The 22,830-nt window shown below is 31.0% G+C and overlaps 1 protein-coding gene across 4 annotated transcripts in view; it reads right to left on the bottom strand.

Annotated features, from left to right (window-relative positions):
* LOC117174495 overlaps window positions 1-22,830 on the bottom strand; it is a 231,936-nt gene that overhangs the window by 879 nt on the left and 208,227 nt on the right. For all 4 annotated transcript variants that reach the window (XM_033363690.1, XM_033363672.1, XM_033363681.1 and 1 more), the window contains 2 exons: window positions 12,497-12,612; window positions 3,289-3,622 (listed from right to left, as the gene is read on the bottom strand). In XM_033363690.1, the coding sequence (XP_033219581.1) occupies window positions 3,289-3,622; window positions 12,497-12,612 (450 nt within the window). The remainder of the gene's footprint in view (window positions 1-3,288; window positions 3,623-12,496; window positions 12,613-22,830) is intronic.

Genomic DNA, 22,830 nt, shown 5'->3' with positions numbered 1-22,830 from the left:
ATTAATAAAATATTATACAAATATAATATAATACACAAAATATAAAAAAAAATTAACGATCAATAAATCATGAAAATAGGGGATTATTTTCTTTAAATAAAATTAATTGAGATGAATTGATATGCTTTAAATGCCTGATATTTCAAAACGAAATGTATTGCACTTTTCAACAAAATGGATTCATTTTTAATCAAATAATTGAATTTTTAACCAAAAAAATGAATTTTCAACAACAAAAAAATTCTTAATAAAATACATCAATTATTAACTAACAAAGGTAAATTTTTAACCAAAAAACGGGACAGTTACATTTTCAGTTAAAAAGAAAGGAATCTTTATCGAAAAAGCTCTATCGTCAACCAAAAAAAGTAAATAAAAAACAAAATTTTTACAAAATAATTAAATTTTTAACCCAAAAATATGAATTTTCAACAGAAAAGTTAATTGTCAACTAAATAGTTGCATTTTTCACCAAATTGTTAAATTTTCAAACCAAAAACACGCATTATGTCTAAAAAGGTTGAATTTTTAACCAAAAATAGATTAATTATTAACAAAATGTTGAATTATAAAGCCAAAACCACGGATTTTCTACACAAAATTTTAATTTGTAACCAAATATTTAAATTGTTGACAACACATTTTTTTTAACATAAGAGATTCGCATTTTATTTACATGATATCTTTAAAAAATGAATTTTTAACAAAGTAATTTAACTCTTAACCAAATATTCGAATTTTTAACGAAAAAAATTAATTTTTGACAAACAAATGTAGAAGTTGATATTTAAACTAAAAAGATTTTTATTCTAAATAAAAAACAATTTATTTTAACCAAAAATAACGAATTTTCAGCAAACCAAAAAAATATAAATTTTCATTAAAAAAAAGACCAATTCTCTACAAAACGATTGAATTTTTAACCCTATTAAATGAATTTTCAACAAAAATATTCATTTTCAACCAAATAGATGATTTTTATACCAAAATGATAAATTTTGAAAACGAAAAGATGAATTTTTTCCAAAAGTTCAATTTTCAACCAAATATTTAAATTTTGTTCAATTGTCAATCCAAAAAATGTTTTTTTTTCAAAAAGTAGTTAAATTTTTGACTAAAGAGATACATTTTTAACTTAAGTGATATCTTGAAGCGAAAAAATGCATTTTTAACCAATATTTTTATTTAAATAAAAAATAATTGGTTTCAACCAAAAAGACTAATTTTCTACAAAACAGCTACATTTTTTAAAGTTTAATAATATTTTAACCAAATTAGATTAATTCTGTACCAAAAATATAGCAGATGACTTTTCAACCAAAGGATCCGTGACAAAAAGCCCAAACGACAAACCGTCCGCCCAATGAGAGTCGCGCTCCGTGAAGAAGGCCCGCGAATCAGAGAGCGACTCGCTTGATCGCGATGGATGTATGTACGCCCCCCTACTCGCTCTCTTATTCGCGGGCCTTTTTCACGAAGCGCGATTCTCATTGGGCGGGCGCTTTGCAGTTTCGGCTTTTCGTCATGGATCCCAACCAAAAACCAAAAGAGGGGAATAGGGAAAAAGTGAGTGGCCTGGGTGGATGTATGTGCGAAAGGGTTCCTATTTGTGCGAAAGGGTTTGTGATCGTGCTAAAATAGGAAAGATAAAATATAGCACAAACGCAAACTCTTTTAACAGCCAGCTCAACACACGTATACGGCGGAACACGGCATTCAGGGGCCAAGCCTGGACTGCAGACTTGAGCGTAAAGCCTGGATCCTGCATGTGCCAAAGAGTTCGTATCTGTACTAAAGGATTTTTGTTCGTGCTAAAATGGAAAACATGAAATATATCATTGACGGGAACCCTTTCAACAGCCAGCTTCACGCACGTGCAAAGCGAAAGGCCCACTTTCAGGGACAAAACGCCTGTTTAATGGGTTTTCTTGTACTGGACTGCAAACTTGAGAATAAATCCTGGGTTTGGACATGTGCCAAAAGGTTCGTTTCTGTGCTAAAAGTTTTGTGTTCGTGTAAAAACAAGAAGCTTGAAATGTACACGGGCGGACCGAAGGAACCGAATGGAGCCTCTACTAAGTACCCGTAAAGACCCCATTCGATTCCTTTTTAAGAAGCTCAAAAAAACAGCAAAATCAACTTTAAAATTTTTGAAATTCGGATTCTACGTTAAAATTCCCTATAGAAAGTCACGAAATAATCGCAATAGTTTTTTTTGCAACGGTAAAAAGTTTAAAAATATATAAGATGTATAACGCATGTTGACTGCTACACTTCAAACGCATCATCTCTAAGTAGGATTCAACAGGTGTTATAGATCTTACATGTTTTTTTAACTTTTTACCGCTGCAAAAAAAAGTATTGCGGGTCTTTATGGGTACTTTGTAGAGGCTCCATTGGGTTCCTTCGGTCCGCCAGGGTTGGATGGACGGAAGACTGCTAAAAATTCCTGTACAGCATCCTCTGAGGATTCTCCACATGTTCCTATACACGTTACTGTACAGGAACCTGCGTCTCAGTTTTCTTCGCAAAGGAACCTGTACAGGAACCCGTACAGGATCATTCAGAAGTTCTTTTGCCAGTGAAAGTTCCTTTGCAGGATCATGTACAGTTTGCTTCGCAAAATCTCTGCACAGGAACCGTCAAGATTACCTGTACAGGTTCGTGTAGAGGAACGTGTACAGGATACCTCGAGAATCCTGTACAGGAATCTTTAGCTGGGAAGCCCTTTTAACAACCACCTCAACACACGTATAAAGTGGAAGGCCGCATTCAGGGGCAAAGCGCCTATTGAATGGGGTTTCTTGTACTTTACTGCAGACTTAAGCGTAAACACTGGGTTTAGGTATGTGCTAAAGGATTCGTTTCTGTGTTAAAAGGTTTATGTTCGTGTTGGAAAAAAGAAGCACGAAATATAGCGGGAGCGCAAACTCTTTTAACAAGCAGCTTTACAAACGTACACAGTGGGAGACCCGCATTCAGGGGCAAAGCGCCTGTCGAATGGGTTTTCTTGTAGACTTGAATATAAATTTTGGGTTTAGGTATGTACAAATGGGTTCGTTTCTGTGCTAAAGGGTTTGCGATCGTGCTAAAATAGAAAACATGAAATATAGCATGGACGGAAACCCTTTCAACAGCCAGCTTTACACACGTGCATAGGCGGAAAGCCTGCATTCAGAGGCAAAGCGCCTTTTGAATGTCTTTTCTTCTACTGGAATGCACACTTGATACCCTGGAGAGAATCATTGAGGAATCATGGAAATTGGTAAATAAATGAATGTGTGATACCTTAATTTCAGAACTTTGAATGATGGCAAAGGAGTAGGAGAATTTTTGTACGCATCTGGACTGCTCCTTCAACTTCCGGTCGATGAACCTGCAGGGTTTGTCGAGGACGTCCGATCTGCAGGAGTACTCGAAGAATCGTTGGACATTTTCGCCGTCTTTGTAAAGTGTGACGTAACTGTCTTCACGATTCTTGCCACCGACCGGTTGGGTCACTTCCTCTTTCGTCGGGCAGCAATCGACGGGAACGCCATCCTCCCCCCCTTCCTGCCTTATTATATTCTGCATCTCTCGATATGTCATATGTTTTATCGCCACCTCCGCCTGAGGCTCGGGCCTAAAAAAAAGAGATTTTAATTGATTTCGTTTTGAAATGGAAATTGTTGGTGGAACCAAAGGATTCGGGATATTTTTAATTTATCGGCAACTTTATTTAACTAGGGAGCTTTTATTTTTAGAACCTGCAATTAAAATAAATGGAAATTAAAATGCATGGCATATATGTTTTTCGATGGACGGTACTTTTGTATTATCAAATATTTTTGTATAAGGGGGCGTACATGAATTACGTAAAGTGTTTGAATGGTTGGTGTGGGGAGGGGGGCGGTCAAGGAATTTTTCTATGTTGACCTACATGGGAGGTTGGTCAAAACCATTTCTTAAATAAAATATATTACTGAAAATTCTACAATTTTCTTAAAAAGTCATCCTTTCTAGTAGAAAATTTGACTATTTTGGTGGAAAATGCGTTTTTTGCATGTTGGAAATTCAACTTTTTTGTAGAAAATTGATCTATTAGGAATGAAAATTCAAAGTTTTTGGTTGAAAATCTAGTTTTTTGGTAGAAACTTCATCTCTCTTGGTTAAAAATCTATTTTGGTCGAATATTCAGATATTTGTTTGAAAATTATATTTGTTTGAAAATTTTATTTTTTTGTCAAAGATTTAATTGTTTTGTCGAAAGTTAGTTTTTTAAATTCATGAATTAAAAAAAAACACTTTCTACAAAACCATTGTGACAATTAATGAATGAATGAATCTCTTTTGCTTAGCAATTTTTCTAAATGAAAATTTGTGTTTTTTTTGTTTAAAAATCAATTGTTTTTTATTTAAAATTAAAACAATTTCAAGTTGAAATATCAACAGTTACGTTATTTGTTTAGAATAAATTCATATTTCGTGATTAAAAGTGCAACTACTTAGTTGAAAGTTGAATTACATTCTTAAAAATTTAAGTTGAAAATGCATCTCTTAGTTGAAATTGTAACTACAGTGAAACTCTTCAGTAGCCCTCCCTTCTATAGCCCTTCGGAGAATTGACCCCGCGCCGCAGGTAGGTATAACAGAAGATGCGCGGGGGTCGCAGCGCCTGCGGTTGTCACTCAGGCGAGCACTCAAACGTGAGCAAACAAAAGCGGAAAGGGCTATAATGAGTTAGTTATCACCCACCGTCAGCCCCAAAATCGGCGCTATAGATAAGTTTTACTGTATTTTGTTTAAAAATCATATTTTTGTATTTAAATTTTTAATATTTTTGTTAAAAATTAATTTGTTTGATAAAAATTAAACTTTTTAAAAAATTTTGCCTTGTTGGTTCAATAATTCAATAGTTTGGAAGACAATTCAACTATTTAGTCGCAAACTAACTTTTTCTATTAAAAATTCACATTTGCGGGTTAAAAATTCAATTATTTTGTAGAAAAATATTTTGACTTGTTGATTCAGCTCTTTTGGTTAGCGATTCAACTATTGCGATGAAGATTTTGGTTCTAAATAAAAATTGAACTATTTCATTTTTTATTTAAAATTTATCGTTATTAATGGAAAATCCATGTACCTTATTTTACTTAACGATTCAAACTATTCTGTTAATAATTTGTGCTTTTGGTTCTAACCAATGGTTTTTTTTTAAATTAAAAACAAAAACACTTTTTGGTTAAAACATCAAGTGTGACATTATTTGTTGAGAATTCATATTTTTTGGTTAAAAATGCAACTATTTGGTTAAAAGTTTAATTACTTTGTAAAAAATTTAAGTTGAAAATAAATCCATCTCTGCTCCAAAATTTAGTTATTTTGGTTGAAAATCCAGATGTTGCGTTTCAGGAATTTTTCTGTATTGTTGTTGTCCTAAGAATGAAACTGTTTGGGCTTAAAATCAAATATACATGTCGAAATATACATGGTATCACAAAACTAACGGAACAGCCCTGTAACTTCTGCAGTGAGCGATTTTTTAAAGAAGTTCATGGTCATTCCGTTAGTAACTTTTAACAAGGAACTTGATGGTGACCTTGGTTTTGATATTCAGGGTGACCTTAAAGTTTACTTCAAGATCATCTTTTTTCTTTTTAATGGAAACACCTCTTTTTGACACAGGAAATCGAAAGAACGGAAAATTTTATATTTAAATATGTACTTAGGTCATATGTTCCGCATGATCTTAAAAGTCACCCTAAGGTCGTTTTAACTCAAAAAATATTTTGATGGCTATAAGAACAGTATCATTGGAAAATATTCCATGGCAGACAAACTTATGTAAGTATCACGCATTGATGAGTCTAAACTGTGACCTTGACCCTGACCTGACAGCCGTTTGAAGGTCACAAACGCTAGGGTCGGGGAAGTGAAATCAATTTTTAATGTTAACGAAAAACATTGCCGAAGGGTTTTTTGAGCTCAACAAGGGGCGTTTCAATAAAAAAAAAAGTTGACCTTGAAATAACCCTGAAGGTCATCCTCGATTTCAAAACTAACGTCACCGTCAGGTTCCTAGTTAAAAGTTACTACGTGATTGACCTTGACCTTTGTGAAAAATAAAACTAGTGCAATTTTCAGACAACAAAAAAATCATGGTTATAAGAAAACTAATTTTAAAATAAAAAAGTTCAATTTTAAATCAAAGAGGCAAATCTGGACAAAATATGAGTTTTTAATAAAATAGTTAAATATTCTACAAAATTGTTGAATTTTAAAGTCAAAAGAGCGAATAAACTACAAAACAGTTGGAATTTCAACCCAATAATACGATTTTCTAACAACAAAGTTGATTTTCTACGAAAAAAGTGAATCCTCAACCAAACTAGATTAACTTAGAACCAAAAAGTTGCATTAATAACTAAAAGGGATGATTTTTCAACCAAGATGATTAGTTTTCGGCCAAAACAGACGAATTTTTAACAAAATACATGAATCTGCAACTAGAAAAAATTAATTTTTAATAAAAAATTAACTTCTTACATTGGCAGTTAACAGCAATTCTAACACAAAAAACAAATTTTTAACAAAATAATTAAATTTTCAATAAGAGAGATGAATTTTCAACTAAAATGATGAATTAAAAAAAATTCATTTCCAACAAGAGTTTAACCCATAAGACGATTTTTTTACCCAGAAGATAATTTTCTAAAAATGGAATAGTTAAATTTACAAGAAGAAGGTGAATCTCAAAACAACATGAATAGTTGTGTAGTGAATACAAATAGTTGAATTTTACAGTAAAAAGATTAATTCTTTACCTAAAAATACAAATTTTCAACAAAAATAATTATTTTTCAACAAAGCTGTTGAATTTTAAAGCCAAAAAATAATTCATCTACAAAACGGTTGAATTTACAAATTGAAAATATGATTTTTCAACCAAAAAATTAATTTTCTATCCAAAAGTTAAATTCACATAAAAATAGTTCAATTAAAAAAAAAAAGTTAGTTCTCAACGGAATAGTTTAATTTTGTACCATGTGATTAAATTCTTTACAAAACTAGATTCATTTAGACCCAAAAACTTGCATTTTTAATAAAAAACGGATGCATTTCCAACCGAAAAGATTCGTTTTCGATCCAGAAAGATGAATATTTAACAAAATATATGCATTTTCAAATAGAAAATATCAATTTATAACCAAAGATGAAATAGTTACATTTTTAGAGATAAAAATAAACTCTTAACCAAAGAGAACGATTTTGCAACAAAATAGTTGCATTTTCAACAAAAGAGAAGAATTTTCAACTAAAATGGTGATGCTTAAAAAAGTTAATTTTTAACAACAGAATTTAACCCAAAACATGATTTTATAACACAGAAGATGAATTTTTTAAAAATGAAATAGTTTATCTTTCAATCAAGGAGATAAATTTACAACAACAAAATGTATTTTTAACAAAGCAGTTCAACTTTCAACCAAGTAGTTAAATTGTTTACCCAGAGGATGTTAGTTTAAAAAAATGAACTTTTAACTAAAAGAGAAGAAAACGAGTTTTCAACAAAATAATTAAATCTTCAATAAAATGGATGAATTTTCAACTAAAATGAAGAATCTTAAGAAATTAATTTCTAACAAAAGAATTCCACCCAAAACATGATTTTTGAACCCAGAAAATATCCAAGAATATGAGAAAAGGGGGAGAAAGGGTAACAGAGAAAAAAGAAGAGTTGTTTAAAACTTATCGTCAGGAAACGTACTAAATGTTATTTAAGTTTGTAACGTAACTTCCACTGACCCTACTTCACCCCCTATTAATAACCGTAGTTTATAGAGTAACCCCCCCCCCCCAGTCAAAATGGTAACGCACTTTATGGACGGCTTCTAATTTGACTATTAACTGAACTAAAATCAATTTTAAAAACGCCGAAATGTAAATTTCGAATCATTCCAAGAAAAGTATAAAATTCTGAAAGTATTGAAATCCCATAAATCTAAAATCCATGTCCTTGAAATTTGGAATACCTCTTGTAATATATTACACGAAAGGAATTTGCTTCCTGTTTGAACACTGTATTATTGACTCGCTAAAGGATTGTTCTAGGTTCGCTCGGCAAACTTGTTGAAAAAGTAACAAAGCGTCGAAACGTGACTAAATCGAAGAAACAAGAATTCAGTAGTCAAATGATGCTGTGTCACTTTCACCAATTTGCTTCAGCATTCGCTAAGGACCTTTTCCAAATAACGCTTCTAGATCTAGAAGTGTTTGTATCGACTGATAGTTTTTCGACTTGTACAAATTCGAAGCGCTTATTCTAATATACCGTTTAAACTTAAAAAAAGGACGCGAGAAAAAAGTTCTCACGGTGCTTAGAACCACTTGATTGAATACTTGAAATTCCAGAATTGTAAGTTTATTTATCGAGCGTCATTCACCCATTTGTAACTTCCATCATATCGCAATTTTAAATACGAGAAGACGTCCTTATTTATTAAAGTGAAAACAAATTCTTTTTACTTTTAATTTACTTTAGTTCTTACTTCACAAGTATTTTCTATGGAAAAATTATTTAAGATGACAAATTGTGAAAAATCCTATCTAAAAAAATTGGTGTAACACGAAAATCTCGTGAACTTAAGTGGCTGTTTTCAGTTTTGTTGTTGTTGTGGTTTTCTTGAAGTTTTTAAATCGCAGTTTACAAATACGGGATTTTAATTCTAAGAATGTATGTATTTTCTATAAAAGAAACTTTAAATTGTAAATGATTCTTTATTAATGAACTTGGTCATATTTAATTCGTTTGTTTATGTTTGAAATTTTTTATTTACCGAAGATTTAACTCTTCTATTTTTGTTTGAAAATTAATCATGTTTAGTTAAAAATTGAAGTATCTGCTTGAAAACTTAAATATTTTATTGAATGCTCGTTCTTTTTGGTAGAAAATAAATTTTTTTGCTTAAGAATTCAGTTTTTCGTTTAAAAATGCAATACTTTTAACATTTGTTTTCTGTCTCTTGACAGACTGAAATCTTTTTAAAATAAAAATTTAACTATTTTTTTGTTGAAAATTTGTCTTTTTATATTGAAAATTCACATATTTTAATAGAAAATGCATCTTTCTTAGATAAAAATACAACTTTTTAGTTACGAATTCAGCAATTTTGTTGAAAAGACATTCTTTTTTGTTGAAAATTCAGCTACTTCCTAGAAAATTTATTTTTCGTTTAAAAATCATATTTTGGTGTTGAAAAGTCAAATGAAATCTTTTTTGGTTGAAAATGTAAATAACTTTTTTTAAATTTGTATCTTTAATGTTAAAATTCATCTATTTTAGTAGAAATTGCATCTTTTTGATTGAAAATGTAACTGTTTAGTCAAATTTTTTTAATTTTCGTTAAAAAGCCTTACTTTTTGGTTGAAAAGTCAACTATTTTTTTGGAAATTCAATTATTCTCTAGAAAATTTACTTGCTGTTTAAAATTCATAGTTTGGCGTTGAAAAGTCATCCAAAAACTTTTTGGGATGAAAATTCTAGTATTATTATTTTTGAAAATTTTGTTTGAACCACTTTATTCAGAAAGCATTTTTTTAAGATTCATATTTTTAGTTGCAAACTATTATGTTGAAAAACACTCTTTTTTAGTTGAAATTTCAACTGCTTGGGCAAAAGTTTAACTACTTTGTTTAATTTTGTTTAAGAACTCTTTCGTTAAATATTTAAATATATTTTGTTGAAAATTAATTTTTTGCTGAAAACTCATATTTTCTGGTAGAAAATTCAATTTTTGTGTAGAAAATTTATCTTTTATCTTAAAGGATGAACTATTTTGGTGAACTTTTTAGTATTTCATGACATTAATGATATTAATTCATGATATTAACTATTATACTTTTTGTTTATAAGTCGTATTTTTAAATTAAAAATTTAATTATTCTCTTGAAAATTCATTTATTTGGTTAAAAAGTCATCTTTTACGGTATAAAAGTCGTTTTGTTTTTGTTTAAAATAAATAAATTTTGAAAATTTTACATTTGTATCTGAAATATTGCTTTATTTAGTTTATAAAAGTGCCTATGTTAAAAATATTACAAGATGAAAATGATGGTATTTGAATGTTAAGGCGCTTCCTCAGGCTTGAAAATTAGCCCATGTATTACTCTTACAAGTTTTTCTCCTACAATTCTGAATTGTATGATTTCATATTTCAACCACAGATTATAAATGCCTAAATGCAGAAGCTCTCAGAGCGCATTTTTCAAAAAATGGCCTGGTTCTTGTTTTATTTCAATAAATTGAAAATTGATGCGTTTTTTGCGCCTGATAAGTAGCGCCTTAGTCTGATAGGTGCCAAAATAATTCCCGAAAAAGATGAGTCTTGAACAAAATGTTTTCAGTTAGTGCAAGGTCGATATATGTCCAAATAGGAAAATTATAATAATAATCGCTGGGAAATAATAATAATAAAAATAATATATTTTTCATCGCTAAAGGTTTTAAAATTGTTATTTCTGACCCAGGTTAACAGTTAAAAGTACATATTGGTTCCACATACATACTTCCTTAGTACAGACACAATAGAAAAATGTCATGTGTTCGCACTTTCATGTTAAAGTGATAGATAACTGTAAAATTTACGAAATCTTAGATATTCTTAACTATAAAAATCTCAATAATGGTTATTTCTGATCTGGACAAGCAGTCAAAAATACATATTGTATTCGCATGCATACATGCTAGGCATAGACCAAATTGAAAAATGTCCTGTGTTTGCGCGTTATATGTTAAAGTGACAAATAATCGTAAAATGCACAAAATCGTGGATATTTATAACCCAAACAAGCTCAAAAATTAATATTTCTGATCTGTGGCGGTGAAAAATTAATATTGTACCCGCATATATACCTGCAATAATAGACCAATATTGCAAAAAGGTCCTGTGTTCGCGCGATCATGTTAAAGCGACAGATAATCGTAAAATTCACGAAATATTATACATTTTTAACTATTGTATAGACCTAATGGAAAAATGTCCTGTTTTCGCACATAATTCATGTTAAAGTGGCAAAGAATTATTACATTCGCAAAATATTAGACATTACCCAGGCGGAAAAATTATATATAGTTTATACAGTGTGAAGTTTTATATATAATATTCATTTCTTTCATACGAAAAATGTATAAAACAAATAAATATTATATATAATACTTCACTCTATATTTAAACTATTTAGAAAAAAAAAACATTTTTTGAACTTGCAATAATTAAAAATATATGGGCGAACACAGGGCATTCTTCCATTTATTATATGCTTAGCAGGTATTGTATTTGGATACAATAGGTATTTTTTACTGCTTATCCGACTCAGAAATAACCTTTTTCTTCAGCTTGTAATAGTTTAAAATATTTACGATTTTTTGAATTTTTCGATTAACTGTCACTTTAACATGAACGCGCAATCACAGGCCATTTTTCAATTTCGTCGACATGCATAGTAATTGCATTTTTTTCCGTTTGTAGCAAACATTTTTGAAATAGTTGAATACGTCGAAACTGAAATTTCTTCAGCTTCAATGAAGGGAACATACTGTAATTTTGTTTTTACGAAAAAAGTAAAATTTGTAGTAATGTTTCCAGCGTTAAGGAAAGAATTTTTGAGATCTATTGGGGGGTAGGGGAAGCATATTTTGATGTCCATAACTGCAATAAAAAATATGCCCGCCAATAAATCTGAAAAATTCTTTCCTGAACTCTTTACTAGCTATTCTCTGAAAAAACGGGATACCATTGACAAATTTCTCCCCATGCATTAAAAAGCTCCCTCCAATAGAGGGGGGGGGGGGGGGGGGGGGGGGGGGGGGGGGGGGTCGCATGTAAAATTATTCAATCAGCTTATTCCTACGAAAATATCGTTTTGCCGTAATAGCACCATCACTTTTTGCATCTGAAAGCTTGCTCCAAGCTTCCACATATTCAACTTGTTCAAAAATGTGTGCATAGTACTCAATCAAAAAACACGATTTTTGGCCATTTTCGAAAAATTCTAAATTCAGCAGAAAAAATTTTTTCAATTAATAATTTTTCAGTATTATTCACTAGAAAAAAAACTGTACAGCAAAAAAAATTTCCATAACTTTCGAAGCAATAACGGAACTTTCAAATCAAAAAAGAGAACAGAAGATATTAAGCGATTTTAAAATCATCTCTCATCTCAATCACCGCTCATGTCAAACGATTCGAATAAATTGATCATTTTCACTCCGCCCTAATAGTCATATATGTGGATACCATATGCATTTTTCTGGCTTATTCGGGCCTGAAATAACCATTTTTGAGCGTTTGGACTTTTGAACCCTTGTTGCCTTTTTATTATTTTAGACAATACATACTATGAATGACAAAAATTTGGTGGTAATATTCATTTTATATTAATCGAAAAAAAATATGTTTATTTCTTAGTATCATTACAAAATTGGATTACTGATAGTTTCTCATAATAATTTGTTTACCATTGAGAGAGGTGTCCTCCGGTATGGTGCTCTTTAGGTCTGTGAGAAGAAAAGTTCAGCGTTCGGTTATTGGCGGCAACGAGCCGCGGGCGCAGGATTGCGGTCAGCCAAACCACCTGCAAAAATTATTAAATTAATCAATAAAACTTATTTTTTTTGGAAGAAGAGTATATACTGAAACAGGCAACACTGTTGAAGCATATTTCTCTTGAAATTGCATTGGGTTTTGCAAGAAAATAAGAGAAAACACTTTTATTTTCTTGACCTGCTTAGACGGTTGGTACTTTACAAAATTCGCCGAAACAATAACAAAAAAATGTGCTTGTGCAGGTTTAAATAAAACGCTGGTTTTAGGTAGTTTTACATTTAAAAAAATTTTTTTATAAATTTTCAAAGAGTATACGATCAGATTAAGAATAGAAGAGTCTTATCTTTACATTTTTAAAAACCTTCGTAATATAAAAAAATATGCATCAATTTTCACGCATTTTCAGAAAAATCGTTATGGTTTTGGTGGTCTGAAACATTTTTAATTTAGTTTTTCGACGGATTTCGAAAGAGGGTGGAGCACTTTTTCGAAAACAGTATAGAGAAATTAAAAAATATTTAAAACTTCAACCATAACGATTTGTGTGCACAAGCATAAACTCAGTTTTGATTAAATTGTTATAGTTTGAATACTTCTAAAGACTTTTTTCAGTTTTTTTGGCGAAAATTGAGGCATATTCTTCTTATGGTGCTACATTTTTGTAAAAAAAAAGTCAAATGTCTTTTTCTGAACATTTTACAAAAAGTTGCAAATACCAAAATGATGGCAATTCATCTATAAACCCGCGAAAATTGAATGTTTTTTTCCAAACTGTCATGGTTTTTGTAAACACAGAAAGGAACGAATTTTCTTTTCTTGCCTTAATCTGGTGACTTACGCTCCTTCGGAATTTGCCCAGAAATTGTTGAGAAGTTCGAAAATACGAAAGCTATAGCGGTTTTTCTAAAGATGGATAAGCACATTATTTTTTTTAAATTGATAATGTTGGTGTTTTTAAAATATTTTTTTTCTAATTTGTTCGCGGATTTCGAAATAGCCCTCCTCCCGATTTTGGAATCCGCCGATAAATCCAAACCATGTTTAAAAATACGAAAACTATAGCATGTCTTCTGAAAGAAGCATAATGGCAACTGTTTTTTAAAAATGGCTATGGTTTTCGTATTTTTATCATTTTTTCATGTTTATTTAATAGATTTTGAAAGAGCATTCCACCTTCCTTCAAAATGCGTAGAAACAAAATTTCTTAACCATACTAAAACCATAGTGATTTTTATTTAAATGCACGAAAATGGATAATTTTTTTTTTCTTGTAATGGTTTGTGCAAAAATAGCGATAAAGAACTTTTATTTTCTAGGCCTTGTAGCACATGTTATCCTCTTTGAAAATTGACTGAGAGATTATATATGGAAAATTACTGAAAATATAGACCTTTTTCAAAAAAATGTGTATACAAAAAAAAGTGAATCATAAAAATGGTTGACAGTGAAGCTGATTTTCGACTCAACTGTCATTTGTCTGGCAAGATGTTTATCAAGGCAGATTCGTCGAGTCGTTAATCAGAATACTCCGAATGGTGGAAGTACTGGAAGTGTTAGAGATGTGGAAGGAGAAGGGGGGAGTTAGATTATTATCTGCGATCACATACCAGTTTTATCTACATAATGTTAAGTGTGGCGAAACGAGAGAACTTACGGGGCACCGTCAAGCCTATATAGTATTTATTTTCTAAGTATTATAAGTACGCGATCATGAGCCTGCGATATTGATAGACGATATAATTATTGGCTGCGACCGTTTATACACACACACACACACACACACACACACACACACACATGTATATATAATTTAATAATGGTAAACTGCCAGCAGGTTTTTCAAATAAGAGTAAATTGAATCTTTGAGAAGGCGAACAAACTTATTAGCGTCTCAAACTTATTAGACTATCAGTTTCAAATAGAAAACTACGGCGACTTTGCGGCTTTTGAAAAGAGAGGGCTTACACTTTTTTATTAAAAGCCATGTTTTTGCTCATTTTGTATATTTTGTCAGTTTTGTCGGTCGATTTTTAAGGAGAGGAATCTGCTCTAGAAAGAATAAAAGACAAAAGTATTTTATGTTTATTGATTAGAAAATCTCAGCGATTTTTTAAAAGTGTGTTTCTTAGTATAGATTTGAAGAGCTAAAATTAATCGAAGCGTTTGAGCTGACGGTAAACAATTCTGGCTTAATTTTGAATTGGCTGAAAAACTACATGAAAATATTTTTTGGATGGAGCCCAGGTGGAAATTTCGGTAGTGTGCCGAGTTCACCACCGGCGCAGTACTGGCCCATTACTGCCCACCAATACAGACAGCCGGTGGTTCGCCCAGTACTGGCAGAACGTTGGCTGCACGACCGGGGCGGCACTGTAGTACAAAAATAGACTTAAAAAACACGTCTACAAATTTGGTCAGGGTGTTTTGCATGTATGTCTTAATCATTGTAGAATAGTCTAAAACACCTAAAAAGCAAAACGTTACACGAAGGTTCAAAGAAAATTGTTATTAAAAAAGTTTTTGCGCAACGTGGTAAAATTTCTAAGTTCCGTCGATATAAATTTTAAATGCTCATTAAATGTTATTATCAGAACTATTAAAATGGTCTAAAACGCGAAAAAATAAAATACTACACGAAGAAAAATGGTAGTCGATTTAAATGATTTATTTAATAATTATTTTATTGATATTCCTGTTAGAAGTTCGTGTATTTTACATTTACATAACGTCGTGTAATAATAAACAATTAGAAAAAGAGAGCTCAACATTTGGTACTTTAACTTTTCTGAACTGTAGCTTATGAGGATGGCTTTTTCACCAAGTTTTAACTTGTCAGTTTAGCGCAGTGGTTAGCACTTCCGACTGCTAGGCGATAGATTTAGGTATAGATATGTAGGTTTCGATCCCCCTTAGCGTTAGAAATTTTATTTGTAATATAATGTTTAAAAATGTAATATATGTATTCATTCTAAGCTGTGCCATTAACATGTATTGACAAAATACTCGCAGTCAATTATTATTTATTTTTTAAATACTTTTTTTGTTATATCTTTAGATTATAGAAATAGTGGGTGTTGAAATTAAACAAATAGTTTGAAAATTATATTTTTGTAATTATAAATAATATTCGGACGACATGCAGTCGTATGATGATGAATGGATCGATGGTCTTTAAAACAATTAAATAATTTTTTATCATTTTTAAAATTAACTCCGGCATTTTCGTACGCCAGCGGTTTGCCAGTACTGCGCCAGTGCTGGCACGTCAGTACCGCCAAGCATTAGAAGCCAAGACCGCCACATTACTTGCCCAGTACAGCCAGCCAGTACTGTAAATCCGGCAGGCTGCACTGGGCCAGTACTGGGCTGCTGGTGAAGTTCCACCTGGGAGTTAACTGCACAATTCTTTCGGAAAAGTTGTATTTGTCTGATCTGAACTTTTTGAGCTTCAAACAAAGAGACACGTTATTATTTTTCATTCGTGGAAAAAATGTGCATATGACTCAATCCAACAAAGACATGTTTTTTGCACATTTTTCCTCCGTTCTAGTGATTACGAATTTTTAGAAAAACCGCTATATTCGCATTTTTGAGCTTTTTTATAGGTTTAGCAAGGGGAATTTTTCATCTCGATTTTAGCAAAAATCATTAGCAATTTGAAGAAATATATGCATCAATTTTCGGGCATTTTGACGAATTTTCAATGAAAAATGTTAAAACTCCAAAAATGTTAAAACTGCAAAAATGTGGAATTTTGCGACGGCCCTGATGTAGAATTCAACAAGGCTGTCGGCACTCTGATCGTATAATCATTCTTCCCAGAAATTCGCGACAAATAATTCCTGCCAGAGAGATTCGTCTTGGCGAATTCTTTGAAGTGAAATTTGAGAAATGATTTAAAATAAAAATGAGAACTTTAAACGGTAAAAAAATAACATTAAGTCCAGAGAATATCGACACTAATATGGAAGATACAAATTTTTCTCGATCTAAGTACATTTTTCTTGTCGCAGAAAAGGTACTTGAATAGGGAAGAAATTTTCTTCGTTTAAGTACATCTTCTTGATACCGTAACAATTGGCTTGGATAGAAAACATATTGTATTGTCTGTATTTGTACCCTTATTTTTTCTTGATTTAATGCTCATTTTTGTTCATGTATTAGTGACTGTTTTCACTTTCCTTGTCTAATTTGACAATAAAGTATAAATCAAAGCTTATGAAACGCGAGAATTATGGCTGATACGTGTAAGAAAAAAGTCATATATTAAATTCTGAAGATCCGTCTTTGGTTTTTACTTTTAGTATACCATTTCGACAGATTAACGTCTTTCTTGCGGCAATCGCTTATAGTCCAAACCGTCGAGCATTTTATACGGCTTTAAGATCTCATGATTCATAGGCTAGATTTAAGACTCTTTAACGCTCCTCTTCGCATTTTATAGTCGGCTCGTTTGATCAGAAAATGCCACTCTTTACGGAAAGTTTAGATGAATTATTAAAAATTATTATATTTAAAAATACGATAAGAAATATAATTCCCGAATTTCTTGTAAGGATTTTAATATGAAAGTTTTCCTAACACATAAAAATGTATTAAAATTACTAGATAATATTAAAAATAATAAACTAAAAAGTGTTGAACTAATGCTTGCGAGGATTTTTATATTTTTTTATAAAGTGCAATGAACATCCTAAGAAGTGTACGAAACGATCAGAGGCCGGGGGCAAAATCCTCCCACGATTTACTTATAAATCATTTTGAAAGTGAGATTGGTGCAAGGCGATTTGGACTCGCCCCCCATAATAATAAATATCGACAGTATACCATTTTCAAATTGTTTTAAATTACAGTCTATACGATGCATTCGGTGATATAATATACCCTAAAAACTTTGCAATTTTGTAATGCAAGTTATATGAAAGAAAGAAAAAGTTGAATGGAAATTTATTGATAATTCATAGCTGTTGTTCATATTCGCAATTTATTGATCATTTTCAATAATTAGTTCTCATGCAAAAATTTAGCATCATGCAAAATATTCATAGCATATCTTTCTGATTTCAATTTGATGATATTCTACCAAATGCATGAAAATTGATGAATATTTGTCTTGAAATTTATATAGTTAAAAAAACAAAGATTTTTACTTATTTTACGTGCTTAGGGGATTAACCTTTTTTCGAAATCCGTTTAGAGATTTTTTTAATTCGAAAAATACTGAAACCCTTCGATTTTTCTAACAAGATGGATAAACACATTCTTTTCTTAAATTGCTACGTTCAGGTACTTTTCAAAGTTTTTTTTTTACTTTCTCATCGGATTTCGAAAGAGTCTGAATCATCCAAGTAGATAAAGAAAATAGAAGTAAATTATCTCTATTTTTGCCAAAAACTATCGAAAAGAATAAACAGTGCATACATTTTCGCGAATTTTGGTAGAATTCCAACAATGTCCAGAAATAGATAGCTTAATTGCCACTTACTGGAGATAAATAGGACTGATAAAACAATAAACTTCACGAATAAACCTCGAAGCTGGGCAAAATGAGAGATCTACGAAGAAAATTGCTAAACTCGAAAAATGAGGGAAATTCCTATTTATTCGACTCTCTGAGGGCCTTCCATCTGATTGTATTACACCAATTTTTCTAAACAACCAATTTATTTCTAAGGCCTTCAGGAGGTGTATAGGGAAACTATAAAAGATTGTGGTACTCAGACTGGTTCGAGACGAGCCTATGTGTTATATTCTTATCTAAAACGTGTTTATGTGACTAAAGGAGTCAGCCTGAATGAGCCTCCAGAGTAGGATTTCGTCTCGACACAATGTCACGTGACTACTCAGCCTTTTTATTATTTTCTTCCGGATGACCGATAAGAAACTACTTTGCAGTTCCACTTCGAATTCAGACAAAATAAGAAAAATATAAAATAATTCATACTTATGTAAATTTAGTTGAAAATATTTTAATGACGCGAGAAATTGATGCATATTTTTTTAGGTCGCTATGTTTCTCTCCTCTTTCAAAATTAACCAGCAAAGTTAAAATATGTTCAAAAATAAGAAAAAAGCATAGGTTTTTTCTAAATATGCATAAACACACTGTTTTCTTTAAATCGATATGGCTTTCGTATTTGTACATTTTTGTTTAGTTCTTAAACAGTTTTCAAAAGACTACTTCACCCTCAGTGCAAGTGTGTCTGAGAAATTAAAAAAATGTTCGCAAATACAACATTTATAGTGAATCCTTAAAAAACATATAAACTCAAAAGTTTCCTTTTATGATGATAAAAAAAATCAACTGATACAGAATTGCAAAAAAGAAGGAATCGTTAAACTCGAATCAACAAATTGGGGACTAAACGAAGAGATCCTTTGACTTTCTGCAGAACCAAAACAGGGTGGCGTATAAACTCGTATGAAATGTGAGTGAATTGGGAATGGATCCTACCTGTTTCTGGCTGGGAGTGATTATATAGCCGGCAATTAAATAATCCAAACTACGAGGGATTTAGTGGAAGAAGCTCGCGACACGAGCTCACCGCCTCGAGGTCTGATTTGCATAAAGATTACGGGTCGAATTAATGTTTTCGCCTCCGCTCATGTTCGCACACGAAACCGACAATGTGTGAGGTACAATCACGTCAGATCGTGTGCGGTATCGTTACGGACGCACCTAAAGATCCTTAATATCTTAACTAACTAAGACTATTCATTGATACTTTCCCCCAGGAACGTATCAACAAATGTCACTAATTTAAACAAAAATGGTTAGTGTTCCTTATAAAAGCCCATTAAATTGAGAGAAAATTGCGAAATTGCAGAAAGTCGTATGCAATGATACACATGGCTTTGTAATTTTTTATTTTTTTTTTATCCTTCTCTACATAATTCGAGGAGAGATCAAGTAATCTTTTAAAATCTTTTGAAAAAATGTAAAAATTTAAATAAAATACCAAAACGATAGTGATACAAAAGAAGTGCGTGTTAATGCATGCATACATTTGGAACAACCACACTATGATTTTTGTATTTTCTAGTTTTTTTTTACTTTCTTAACAGATTTCGAAGGCCTCCAACAAACCCTCCTATGATCAACTTACGTACAATAAAAAATCTTTTCTCTATTTTTGCAACAGTCATCACAGTTTGAAGAAAACAGTAAATAACAAAATAGTAGTGTAGCAGTTTTACGGGTTTCTGATTTCTTAACAGTTTTGTCCTCTCTCGGCGGATTTCACAAGAGTGGGAAGTACTCTTTGAAAATCTATTAAAAAGCGTTTGGAAATACATAAAAAATAGCAATTATAAGAACAAGTTTTTTTTGCATATTTAGACAAACTAATTTAGTTTTCATATTGAAAGTTTTTTTTTTATTACTTAACCGATGAATTTTGAAAGAATGAGGCCTCATTATCAAATGAAAAACGGAAAGGCCTTCGACAGCTTGTCCTTTTAAAAATCGCGGGTCCTTTTAAAAATTTATTCTTTAAATTGAGATTTTAAAATAATAATAAGGAATATTTAAATTTTTTCGATAATTCCAAGTAGGGATGTTTGATTCTTTGGAAATAATTGATTCTTTAGTTGATCTATAAGATTAAATAGATGAGAATCAATTCTTAAAAAGATCAACTTGGAAAGAATCAATCTTCCAAAGATCAATCTTTTCAACCAATCAATCAATCTTTTAGACCTTTTCATTTAAGGAACGAACCTCTCTTTTTATCTCGACACGTTAGAAAAAGAGGTCCGTTTGATTTTTGACGTTAGAAATGGTATCGGAATCCCCACTGCAGGACACATGCCAGATAAGAGTTCTAAGCCGGTTATATTACTTTGAGAACGGCAACGAGAATGAGAATATTACCGAGAATATAACCGAGAAATCAATTCTCTGAGAATTTATGATAATTTATTTTAATTGATAGAAAATTGCATTTTTTGGCTATTCGTTCCAAATTAATCTGAATGCATATTATAGAATATAAGTTATACTCATCTTTTCAAAATGTAGACAGAACGTGCATCACGCGATTAAAAGAGAGTCATTTAGTTAAACTTTAGAAATAAAATAAATTTTTGAGCGTAAGGCTACGAATAAAATAACATTTTACTAAATAAATAGGATGAAATAGGTTATACTTTATAGATATAAAGCTGACTATTTAAACAAGGATTAGCGCTTTGTATTTAATAATTTTATTATTCAATGCTAGTATTAATTAAGTAATATCAGAAAATTGAATTTTGTGTTTATAGTTTTAGTTCAACAGTGTTAATTAATTAATAAGCTACTGTTTTGAATATTTTAAATTCATGAATATTCCTAAGCTAGAAAATAATTTATGTGCAACCGTTGACATAACGTGAACAACAAAACTATTGTTAAAAATCATAAATTCTCCTAAATTGTCATATTCTCGGTTATATAACCTGAATTTAAATTCTCAACAAAATTTTTTTACTCTATCTTATATTTATGCGAGGTATCATGTTCGACGAATTCGAATTTTGCCTATTCATTCGTGTTGTTATTTTGATAGTGATAGTATTGGTAACGCAGCTTTCGCTGGGAATGGTTTGTTTCATTCGGCAACAAATAATTGCAAAACCCCAATAGATAATGTGTTAACCTCACAAACTAGATTAAGTAATTCGCCGTTTTTGCTTTAAAAGTTTTTTCTTGTTCATCTTTCAGTTACATAATAGGGTGAGTGATCCAGTGGCTGAACAGTCACCAGTGAATGAACACTAATGCGAAAAATATATAAATATAACCTTTCAAAGTTAAAGTCTTTATTAATTTCTATATATTTGAAATCTTGAAGCAATTTTGAAGAGTTTAATATAAAATTCATTGCAGTAAATTCTTGTAAATAATCTTAAAAATTTCTTGAATGTGAAGCATCATCGATTATGGTGAGTGATGGTGCGAAAGTCGTCAACCACTATAAGTAAGGTACGTGCCTAAGCAACACCTTGTTTACACTGCTTTTACAAAAAAACTCTTTACCTTTTCTGCATCAAATTTGTGCTGTTATAGTTGTAAGATATTATTATTCAATTTTCCACAAGGTTTTTTCACAAAAAGTACGTTTTTTTTATTAATAAAAGAGTCTTCACGTATTGGACCTTTAAATTACCCGTATTTCAGTGAACGAACGCTGTGTTCATTTATTCGAGCAAAACTGTCACCCCGCAGGTTCAGTGAATGAGCAGTAGGTGACGGAGACCTGGCTGTTGTTTCATTACATATAAATAAGTTTGTTTCAATTAATGTGACTATAAATATCGAATCTACAAATATAAATATAAACTATAAATAGTTATAGGTTAAATGTATATTTTTGTGGTTCGAACATCAAAAAAGTACGCACGAACTTCATTAAAGGTAAGGCAACTTTGAGGTTAGAAATTGAATGCTTTTTCTGCATTTAAAAAACGTTGTTTAACTATAAAAAACATTAAATCGTGCTAGGTACTACTGCGTACTAGTCAATATATATTTAGAAATGTTTAAAAATTTCCATTTTTACAGCACTGTGATTTATAATTGTATTTGCTAATTTAACCTAAAGCAACATAGTAAGGTAATGTATCACAAATGTTATGTGTCCTCAAAATCGCAGTTTTTTATTGTAGTCACTAGATAAGAGTTATCTATTTTTAAACGAAAAGTTGTATTTTTTGTAAGGTTAAAAGAACTGATAGAAATGTTTTAAAAATAAATATTGCAATAAAAAATTAGGTCAAGTTAACCTAGTTCTGTGTTTAACTTTTGTATTTCCTCCTTTCTTTATTTCTAAATATCTTGTGGTTTTTATTGAAATAATATATTTAATGAATTTCGCAACGCTTTCTAATATTTTACATTATTTACTTGCTCATTGTGTAATGTACCTATGTAATTTTATACCTAAATCCTAATTCTAATTTGTAGTGATTATAGTGTTCATTCTCTGGTGCTCTACTGTTCATTCACTGGTGTTTTCGTTCATTTTGCACAATTTAATTATTTTTTATAAAGCTTTTTGGTAAAAGCAAAATTTGTTCATCGGATTATGACATTTGAAACCTTAAGAATATATTTTCAAAAGTTTTGCAAGAATAATCAATTATTATAACGTGAAATGGACTAGTTGTAATCAGTGATTTCCTTACGTGTTCATTCACTGGCTCACTCACCCTGCATACATTATAATATCTTGGTTCCTATCTAATTCGACTTTACCCTAAATAA

Source organism: Belonocnema kinseyi, chromosome 1 (genome assembly GCF_010883055.1).
Source record: "Belonocnema kinseyi isolate 2016_QV_RU_SX_M_011 chromosome 1, B_treatae_v1, whole genome shotgun sequence".
Lineage (NCBI taxonomy): Eukaryota > Metazoa > Arthropoda > Insecta > Hymenoptera > Cynipidae > Belonocnema > Belonocnema kinseyi.
Note: the sequence above shows the minus strand (reverse complement) of the source record. Positions and strands in the feature narration are given on the sequence as shown.